This window comes from Carassius carassius, chromosome 23 (genome assembly GCF_963082965.1).
Source record: "Carassius carassius chromosome 23, fCarCar2.1, whole genome shotgun sequence".
Lineage (NCBI taxonomy): Eukaryota > Metazoa > Chordata > Actinopteri > Cypriniformes > Cyprinidae > Carassius > Carassius carassius.
In genome coordinates, this window is record NC_081777.1 from 31,916,621 (window position 1) to 31,927,290 (window position 10,670).

The following is a 10,670-nucleotide window of genomic DNA, read 5'->3' on the forward strand; positions in this document are numbered from 1 at the left end:
GTGTGCAGCACTATGCAGGTGAATCTATGTTGGTTTGTTTTTCTTAACTCTCCTGAAGGTTTTTTTTTTCTGAGAATCTATGTCTTCATGTGTTTTCTGGATCAGCATTTCCACCAACAGTTTACTGTCATGTGACTTCATTTTACAGTTTTTAAACTGCTTACAAAAATATTCAAAACTTTACACACAAATCCAAGAATTGCACATAATCTCTTGCAAAATTAAGCACTGCATTCAAAATATCACAAACACATCTCAAAAGCAAACATTTGCAAACACCTTCGCCATAATATTAATTCCTGTTAGATGTTTGAGTTACATAAAAAAGTGTGTGTTGTGTTTAGCAAAAAGTGTTTTATGAACTACAAATGCAACAGTTTAACACAATGCTTATCAGTAATTTTAGTATTACGTATCTATTAATACAGTTCTCACTAATATTTTAATTTTTTTATGTAAACTTTATGTACTTTAATATTACACCACTTACTAGTGTTATTTTAGTGTTTTTTGTATACTATTACAGTTTTTACTAATATTTTAAATTATAATTAAATTAAGTTCTATTACAGTTATTACAGTATTACAGTTTTTATTAATAATAATGTTAATTTAGAATTTATTAGAATTCATGTATTTTATATATATAGTCATTTTGGTGATTCAGTTTAAACTTATTTTAGTTAGCTTTTATTTCTAATGTTTGTTTAATGTAAGGTTGTAGTTTTTTGTTGTTGTTGTTGTTTTGTTTTTGTTTTTTTGCATACAGCATGAATAAAATGTGAATTACTGTAATCCCTCAATTATAAAGAAAAAAGGTGGAAGGTGAGTCGGAGCTCCGATGATGATGATGATTTTTATTCATGTATTCAGTGTCAGTGCTGTAAGTTGATGTGTTAAATTCAGGAATATTAATGTGATTCTCTCTCTCTCTCCGGGTTACAGCAGCCTATCCTGCCGCTTATGCGCCAATCAGCCAAGCGTTTCCCCAGCAACCAGCCATCATCCCCCAGCAACAGCGGGAAGGTTAGTGAGACTCCGCCCCTTCAGGTGACTGACAGGTGATAACTGCTCTGAGAAATCACACCAGAGCCTGAGCAGAAATCATCAGACCTTCATCCATGCTCAGGATCCTGTATGTAGCTGGAAAGAATTCATTTAGCATATCGTATTCCTGAGATGAAACAATTATCACTACATGTCTGTTGTCAGAAATCAATGCTTGAGTCATAGACCTGAAGAATGAGTTTGTCAAGATTAATTGCATTTAGTTGATTTAATTTAATTTACTGTTAATAAGTTGTTGTTTGTTTTGACTTTTACTTTGTTTTATATTTTATTTATGTATCATCTTGCTTTATTTGATTTGGTTTTAATAAAAAAAAAGTTTTGATTAATCTTATGTTTTGTCTTATTTTATCGTTTTATTTTATTTTTGTCTTTTATGATATTACTAATAATTCTTGTTTACTCCATTAGCACTGTTTAATAAGAATTAAGAATTAACTAGTTTTGTCTTGTGTTGTTGTGTTTTTTATATTATTTTATCATTTATTTTAATATATTTTTATTGTTTTTAATTTTTGTATATTCTTAAGTTTTGCTTGATTCTATATTGAATATATATTTTTTAATTTTATACATATATATATTATTTTGTCTTGTCTTTTTTAGTGTTTTATTTTATTTTAACATTAAACATTATTTTATGCTCATTCTTATCATTTGCTCCATTTTATTTAGTTTTATTGTAACATTATTTTATTTTATTCCTTTATTTAATTTTATGTTTTGTAATTTTTTTATTTGATTCGCTATTAATATAACATTTTATTTTATATTTTATATATTTTTGTCTTAATGTATTATTCTACTGTCAATACTCTATCAGCAGTTTGATTTTAAAATGAATCTATACATTTTTATTTAATTAAAATTAATTTAATATTTTATGCGATTTGATATTTTCTGTTATTTTGTTTGATTTTAATTTATTTGTATATTTGGTTTTAATTGGATTTTAATATTATTTTTATTTAATTTTTAGTTTATTGTATTTCTATGTTATTGTATAAATATTTTATTATATTGAATATATATTTATTTTGTATTTGTATATTTTCTCTTTTATTTTGCTATTTTTTTTATGGTTAATATTTATCGTTCACTCTATTTTAATTTGACAGTGTTTGTCATGCACACGATCTCTGCCAAGCACTGGAAGACTGAGATCAGTCCTTCTGTGTACAGCTCTGTGTGTAATCTCATCTGTGTGTCTCAGGACCTGAGGGCTGTAACCTGTTTATTTACCACCTGCCACAAGAGTTCGGCGACGCGGAGCTCATGCAGATGTTTCTGCCCTTCGGCAACGTCATTTCCGCCAAAGTCTTCGTGGACCGGGCCACCAATCAGAGCAAGTGTTTCGGTGAGTTCCCACAATGCCGCGCTTCACTCAGCACATAGTGCCTTTATTTCCCGCGTCGGCACTAATCAAGATGTGATTATCTCTCGTCACGGCCGAAGGATTCCTCTGATATCCATCATCTTCCTCACGTCACAGTTTTATTCAGGATTGATAATCAGCGCTGCTTGAGTATGATGTATATTGTATTATAGAAGAATTATACATTAGCTTTTATTTTCACATTTCCAGTTTTCATTTCTCAGTTTCTGTTTAATTTGCAGTAATTTGGTTTGTTTGTGTTTTTGACGTTGTTGTAAGTATTTTTCCCCCAATTACACTGTTTAGATTTTATTTCTATTTATTGCTGTTTTGGTTTTACTTCAGTTTTAGTTATTATTTATTTTATTTTATTTATATATTTTTATTTATTCTGAACTGTTTTAATTTATTTGAAATATTTTTTTAAACAAAAAAATTTAATTTAATTTAATTTAATAAAAATTTAATTTAATTCTTTTGGTTATTGTGATTATTTTAATTCCTTTTTATGTGAAGCACTTTGAGTTACCATTTTGTATGAAATGTGCTATATAAATAAATTTGCCTTGCCAGTTAAATTTTTTTTTTCTCAATTAAATTTTCACCAGTAAGTTTATTTTTATATATTTTTTTTTTCAGCTTTCTTATTTCACAAAAAACAAAACAAATATATATATATATATAAAATATATTTAATTTTTTAGCTATATTTTAATTAACAAATGTTTTTTTTAATAGTTTAGTATTTATTTAAAGGTAGGTCTTTATTTAGTCAGTCACAAAGGTAAATGAATATTTTTTCCTTTTACATACAGTATATTAAGCTTTATTTGATTTAACAGAGTTGTGATAGTTTTAGTTGTTGTTTTATTATTGATAATAACAGCTGCATGGTGCATCATTATATTCCTCATAATGCCTTCACGCCGACACATGCTGAGGTCTCTTCCTGCATCTTTACATTTAAACCTTATTTTCCTCTATTCATTAAGATGTTGGCAGACCGGAGCGTGTGGTTTTTTCTGTGGCTCTGAGCCTGCGGCTCCTTTAAAGCTGCGATAAAATCAGATAAAGCTGCTGCTCAGGAAGGAAATTAAATCAGGTCTTTTTCATCAGCTTCCTCCGGTGTGAAGAGGAACATATTCTCCCTCATTACTCTCTTATGTCAGCCGGCGCTGGAATTAGACTCGGTCTGCATTTATCACCGTGTTTATCTGAACACTGACTCTCTGAAGCTGCGCTGATGTGCTTCGGTGATTGTTTCGTGTACAGTCTGTGACTGAGACGCAGATCATTCAAACTCTGTCATGAAGACGCCCCTCGAATGTGACCCAGGACCACTAAACCAGTCACAAGGGTCTGTTTCTTGCTGAATAAATCATCTCTCCATTGATGTGTGGTTTGTTAGGATCAGACAGTATTTGTCTGAGATACAACTATTTGTAAATCTGGAATCTGAGGGAGCAAAGAAATCTAAATATTGAGAAAATCATCTTCAAAGTTAAAGATGAAGAAACACGTATAATGGTACAAAAGATTTATATTTCAAATAAATGCTGTTCTTTTGAACTTTCTATTCATCTGTGAATCCTGAAAATGATTAAAAAAAAAATCCTGAAAGCCATTTTTAATTTAATTTAATTTAATTTAATTTAATTTAATTTAATTTAATTTAATTTAATTTAATTTAATTTAATTTAATTTAATTTAATTTTTATTTTATTTTATTTTATTTTATTTTATTTTATTTTTCTTTGTCATGCCATTACATCAGGGTTTTTCCCAAACTAGGGTTTGTGAGGGAATTGCAGAGGGGTTCATAAGTTAAAGGAAATCTATTAAATCATAAAAAACTGTGAACATGCGTGTGTGTTGTGCAATTATCGAAGAGTTAACTTTAAATTTCAAGTCAACTTGAAGTAAATATTTGAGCTCGTAAGGAATCCTCTGATGAAATAGTTTGTGAATGTGCATTACAGCAGGGCTTGTGCTTCATTATTCTGCATCGCTCACAGTTTGCTTCATGAATGTGGTTATTTGCAGCAGTTGTTGATGGCATTGTTCTGTGTTTGTCTCTCAGGATTCGTCAGCTTTGATAATCCGTCCAGCGCTCAGGCAGCCATTCAGGCCATGAACGGCTTTCAGATCGGCATGAAGAGGCTCAAAGTCCAGCTGAAGCGGCCCAAGGACGCCAACCGGCCGTACTGACCCTGATCGAGCGCTTCACACACAGGTCAGAGAGCGCTCTGTCTCTGTCTCCGTCTCTTTCTCTGTCTCTGTCTCTGTCTCCGTCTCCTTCTCTGTCTCTGTCTCTGTCTCCGTCTCCTTCTCTGTCTCTGTCTCTGTCTCCGTCTCCCTCTCCTTCTCTGTCTCTGTCTCCGTCTCCGTCTCTGTCTCCTTCTCTGTCTCTGTCTCGTCTCTTTCTCTGTCTCCGTCTCTTTCTCTGTCTCTGTCTCTGTCTCCGTCTCCATCTCTTTCTCTGTCTCCGTCTCCGTCTCTGTCTCTGTCTCTGTCTCTGTCTCCATCTCCGTCTCCGTCTCCGTCTCTTTCTCTGTCTCCATCTCTTTCTCTGTCTCTGTCTCCGTCTCCGTCTCCGTCTCTTTCTCTGTCTCTGTCTCTGTCTCTGTCTCTTTCTCTGTCTCTGTCTCTGTCTCCGTCTCCTTCTCTGTCTCTGTCTCTGTCTCCGTCTCCTTCTCTGTCTCCATCTCTTTCTCTGTCTCTGTCTCTGTCTCCGTCTCCGTCTCTTTCTCTGTCTCTGTCTCTGTCTCTGTCTCCGTCTCTTTCTCCGTCTCCGTCTCTGTCTCTGTCTCTGTCTCCGTCTCTTTCTCTGTCTCTGTCTCTGTCTCTGTCTCCGTCTCTGTCTCTGTCTCTGTCTCTGGCTCTGTCTCTGTCTCCGTCTCCGTCTCCGTCTCCGTCTCCGTCTCTTTCTCTGTCTCTGTCTCTGTCTCCGTCTCTGTCTCTGTCTCTGTCTCCATCTCTTTCTCTGTCTCTGTCTCTGTCTCTGTCTCTTTCTCTGTCTCTTTCTCTGTCTCTGTCTCTGTCTCCGTCTCTTTCTCTGTCTCTTTCTCTGTCTCCGTCTCTGTCTCTGTCTCTGTCTCTGTCTCCGTCTCCGTCTCTGTCTCCGTCTCTGTCTCTGTCTCTGTCTCCGTCTCTTTCTCTGTCTCTTTCTCTGTCTCTGTCTCTGTCTCTGTCTCCGTCTCTTTCTCTGTCTCTTTCTCTGTCTCCGTCTCTGTCTCCGTCTCTGTCTCCGTCTCCATCTCTGTCTACGTCTCTGTCTCTGTCTCCGTCTCTTTCTCTGTCTCCGTCTCCGTCTCTGTCTCTGTCTCTGTCTCCGTCTCTTTCTCTGTCTCCGTCTCTGTCTCTGTCTCTGTCTCTGTCTCTGTCTCCGTCTCTTTCTCTGTCTCTATTTCTGTCTCCATCTCTGTCTCTGTCTCCGTCTCCGTCTCTGTCTCTGTCTCTGTCTCCGTCTCTGTCTCTGTCTCCGTCTCCGTCTCTTTCTCTGTCTCTGTTTCTGTCTCCGTCTCTGTCTCTGTCTCCGTCTCTGTCTCTGTCTCTGTCTCCGTCTCTTTCTCTGTCTCCGTCTCCGTCTCCGTCTCTGTCTCCGTCTCTTTCTCTGTCTCCGTCTCTGTCTCTGTCTCTTTCTCTTTCTCTGTCTCTGTCTCTGTCTCCGTCTCCGTCTCCGTCTCTCTTGCCTTCACTTCTGTTCTGTGTGAAGCTTCAGACAATCCTGTGCATGACTCTCTGGCAAGGGGTTAACCGTGCACTAAACTAAAAGTTCACATGTAACAAATAAGTTACAGTATTGCTTTAGCACTAATATAACAATTTAATGACACATGTTACAAAAAAGTAACAATTTTGAAATGCATTGATGGTTGTATTTATTTGTATTTTTTTGTCTTTATCTCAGTATTCCTATCAGAGTTGTACAATGTTTTTTTATGCATAACAGTTTAAAAACAGCTGTTTATGACTGCAGATATATGTTAATTCAGGACACACATTATCCCACCCATCACCATTGTGACCGTGAAACACAATTTTTCACACACTTAAAATAATAATAATAATTACACATCATTTGCATATTGTCATGTCTGGAGAAAAAAAAATTAGGATTAAACGGGTTAAAACAAAAAATTGCACAAATGTACATGAATTGATGAGGAATAGCTGAAAGGCATCTTTTTTGCCTGCACTTAACCAACTAACACTAGCACTTTTCCTTTTCTTGTCTTTTAATTAAAAAAAAAAAACCAATGTGCGTTCTGTACTAGACTAACTGAGACTTGTCATGACACTTGTATACTGTTGTTGTTCTCTTGTTGACCTGACTGCTTCTATTGTTCTCATTTGTAAGTCGCTTTGGATAAAAGCGTCTGCTAAATGATTAATTGTAAATGTAAATGTAAAGGTGTGTTGAAGTAAAGTGAACTTTAGCAGAAGAGAGATTTCTCACATTCATGTCATTCCAGACTCTTTCTGAACAATATTCAAACTGATCTTTTACATCCACATCTGTCCAGCTCGAAAAAAGACATCGAAGAGTTAAAAAATAGTTCATAAGACTCTATTCCAATTATGTGATGTTTTTTCTCAGAATTGTGTCTTATTTTCCAGTACCAATATCTAAACATTCTTAAACTGAGATGCAAAATGCTGTATTAAGTCTTTAAAGCATCAAAATTAGGTTTGTTTATGCTTAAAAGAATTATAATATAATAGAAAAAATGTCTATTTAAAAAAGAAGTACACTTGACTGAAGTCATTTTGCATGTCAAGTGAATGTTTCTTGATGTATTGTATGTATGCTTAGATATTTGTACTGGAAATAATAATAAAAAATGATTTTTCTGTATGAAAAACTGATCCAGTTTATTCTCTCCAATATTTTTATTTTATTTTATTCAATATTTTTATTTTATTGGCCCTTACTTTGTTTTATTTAATTTTTTTACCCATGAATCTTTTTTTATTCTTTTACATTTTATTTTATTTTACAGTTACATTATATATATACATTATATATATATATATATATATTTTTATAGTCTTTGTTTATGCCATAATTTTTTTTCCCCTAAATGCCTTCAAATGTTCCCCTCCATTGCATCTCTCACATCTCATTTCTGCTCGTTTTACTCAAACTAAAACGACGTTGCATGCATTAAACATCTCTTTTTGTGTTCCTTCGAGGTTGTAAAGTCACATGGGTTTGGAGTGACATGAGGGTGAATGTGACAGATAAATAAAGCACAAGAACTCATGTCTTCCTCGCTGCGTGTTTGTCTTAAACTCATCTACAGTACTAATGTGCACATCTGTCTTAATGCTTTGCACATCTGTCCTGAATTCCTAAAGCCATCTTCCTGAGAAGCTGACAAGACGAATGGCGTGATTCTTGTGTTTCTGTCAGGGCTCAGGTAGCTCAGGACGGCCGCTCTCTCTCGTATGTTTGGGACGCTCTCGTGTCCAGCGCTGTAAGTCCAAACCCTGCTTGTTTCAGTGGATCTGCTCTCTTTAGGTTGCCGTAGCTGGCTGATTTGAAAGGGTTGTGAACTTTAACCCCTTTATTGTTGTCGTACTGTGAGTTGTTGTGCTCTTCCTCGTTGAATGTGGTGGATATTTCTCTCTTTTTCTCTCTGTGTTTGTTCTGCTGTGTGTTGTTGTGTGTTGGAGGTTTTGAAGGCTTGATCGTGGTGCTTCGTTTTTCTGTAAAGTTTATGAATCGAGTGAAGACCTTTCGCTTTTGTCAAAATATGGCTTCATCAGGAGATCTTCTCTGAAAATCAGCGTAAAAACTAGTGTTTTTGTGTTGTTTTGAACTTCCTTTGGACTTTTACAATACAAATATCTACACATATTTAAATCAAGAAGTGTTTACCTAAAAAACAAAACAAGTTTTATCATTTTATTTTTAATTATTCTATTTTTTTTTTCATTTTTATTTAATTTGTTTTTTTATCCATTATTATTTTTTTCATCTTTTATTTTGTTTTATTATTTTTGTAATTTTTTACCCATTGATTTTATTTGTTTTTAGTTATTTAATTTTTATAGATACATTTTTCATTTCATTTAATTATTTTAAGCTAAAACTCACTTAATTTTGATGCATTTTTTATATTTCAAGTCATTTTGCTAACACAATACAAAATATACAAAAAACCTAAATACTAAGAAAATGTTTTGCAGTGCAGATTTGCTTGTAGATTCATCCCTGTTTATTACTAATGTCAGTTAAAGTCAGTTTAATTAAAATATTTTTTTAAGGTACATTAAATCTGATTGCTCTTAAAGAAATAAATGATAATGCATGTATAGGCTATTAGTTATTGCTTCTAGTTTGAACTGTAAATCTCAGTTTTGCATTGGATTTCTGTGACACACTGTCTTTACACATAAAACATGACACAAGAGACATTAATGTGCTTACTGACAGTCTTTTAGCTTATCCTTATTGCCTAAACTGTGTGAATCTTAGCTGTTGCTCTGTGCTGGAGGTTTAGTTGATCACTTCATCTGTATATTAAACACCAGACCTGTTCTGATCATCTGTGATTGTGTTGCATTGTTACTGACAGGAAGAAGACCTGGAAACGTTTCTTTAACATCCTGTTGCTGGTTACTTTTTGCACATTATATTATCCCAGCGAGATCTTTCTGTTGTGTAGGTTTAGATCTCGCTCAGATTCATCTGTGCATGTTAGAAGACGCTGTCGGAGATCGCAGTTATGATGCCGCTGGTTGTTGATGGTCTTGTTTGTCTACTGTAGTTCAGTTGCACACAGAAGGGTCACATTATTTTAAATAAGCTTGCTGCACACAAACAGAAAACACGTTTACGAGCCGCTTCACATCCATCTAGACCGCAAGATTTGGCTTTCTGAGATGTTGATGTCATGAAAACTGTCTGGCTAGCATATACATCCCATCCTAAAATCAAAAGAAACATATTAAAATACATTAAATGCCTATGTTAGGATCTTTGAAATGTTCTGCATTGATTTACATTTTTTTTTCATGACAATCAGAAGCATGCAAATAAATAAATAAATATAATATAAATCAACAAAATCTTAGTTAAATATGTCAGACCCCTAATCTGAAAGAAAGTTGTATACATTTCAAGTTGATAAATATAACATGGTAAATATATAAACACTGTATAAAGCACCATTAAGTTTTTCTACATTGTTTTCTTTCAAATTCTTATGTAAAAAAAATCAAATTTTTTTTTTATTACTGTTTTACAAAATAATCAATAAAATATTATTTAAATAGTCAAAAAAAAACAAAAAAACAATGTGTTGTATTTATATATTTTATAATGTATGTAATTTATATGTACTGCTGTTTTTAATACAATTTTTAGAATAATCAGAATTACACGCAAACTCCAAAGTAAACATCACATTTATGGGAAAAATGTTTGATTGTCATGAAAATTGAAAGTAATGTCACATAATGCAAAAAAAAAAAAAAATTCTCAGCATTATTGTAATGACAATATAGGTAATTTTCTATATGTATTCATCAGACCTTTTTTTGTTTATTGCTGTAATGCAAAAAAAAAAAAAATTTTATATATATATTTTATATATTTTTTATATATATATATATATATATAAAATACAATAAAATAAATAAATGAACAAACAAGCAAAACATTAAATGGTCAAATATTTAAAAACCACATTTTATGGTATTTATGCATTTCATGCAACATGTTAAGTATTTATATGTACATTTTAGTATTTGTTGTACTGATTGCACGCTGTTTTTTAATGCATTTTACCATAAAATCTTGTAATGCTTTAAAAGTCATGCAAATGGAAAGTTTTGCAAAAAATATGAAAAAATAATAATTTTTTTTAAAAATGCATAATACAATTTCTTGCATTTGTCCTTTGATTTTTGGGCTGGAACACGAGCTATGAATGTTTTCATGGACACCCCTCCTTCGCTGTCTTCATCTTCTTCTTCTCTCTTTCTCTGTCAGGATGAAGACTACGACCCCTTATTTCCACAAGTGCAGTATCGGAAGACTTTTGCTCTGCTACATATCACAGGAGGCGAGCGGTGCCTGGATTTGCAGGAAAATCACTGAGAGCTGGAAAACTGGAGGATTCTTTCTGCCAACTTTCTTCTTTTTTCGCTTCGGCATTTGCAGGATGCTTTTTTGCATTTTGCAGAGACCGACTTTTCTGCTGCTTTTTTTTTTTTT

The 10,670-nt window shown here is 33.5% G+C and overlaps 1 protein-coding gene across 3 annotated transcripts in view; it reads left to right on the plus strand.

Annotated features, from left to right (window-relative positions):
• The window catches only part of LOC132101786 (CUGBP Elav-like family member 4), a 67,368-nt gene extending 62,697 nt beyond the window's left edge, over window positions 1–4,671 (plus strand). For all 3 annotated transcript variants that reach the window (XM_059506998.1, XM_059506999.1, XM_059506997.1), the window contains 4 exons: window positions 1–18; window positions 946–1,026; window positions 2,282–2,425; window positions 4,524–4,671. The exon at window positions 1–18 is cut by the window's left edge. In XM_059506998.1, coding sequence (XP_059362981.1) covers window positions 1–18; window positions 946–1,026; window positions 2,282–2,425; window positions 4,524–4,651 — 371 coding nt within the window. In that variant the 3' untranslated portion in view covers window positions 4,652–4,671. The remainder of the gene's footprint in view (window positions 19–945; window positions 1,027–2,281; window positions 2,426–4,523) is intronic.
• The last annotated feature ends 5,999 nt before the right edge of the window (window positions 4,672–10,670 follow it).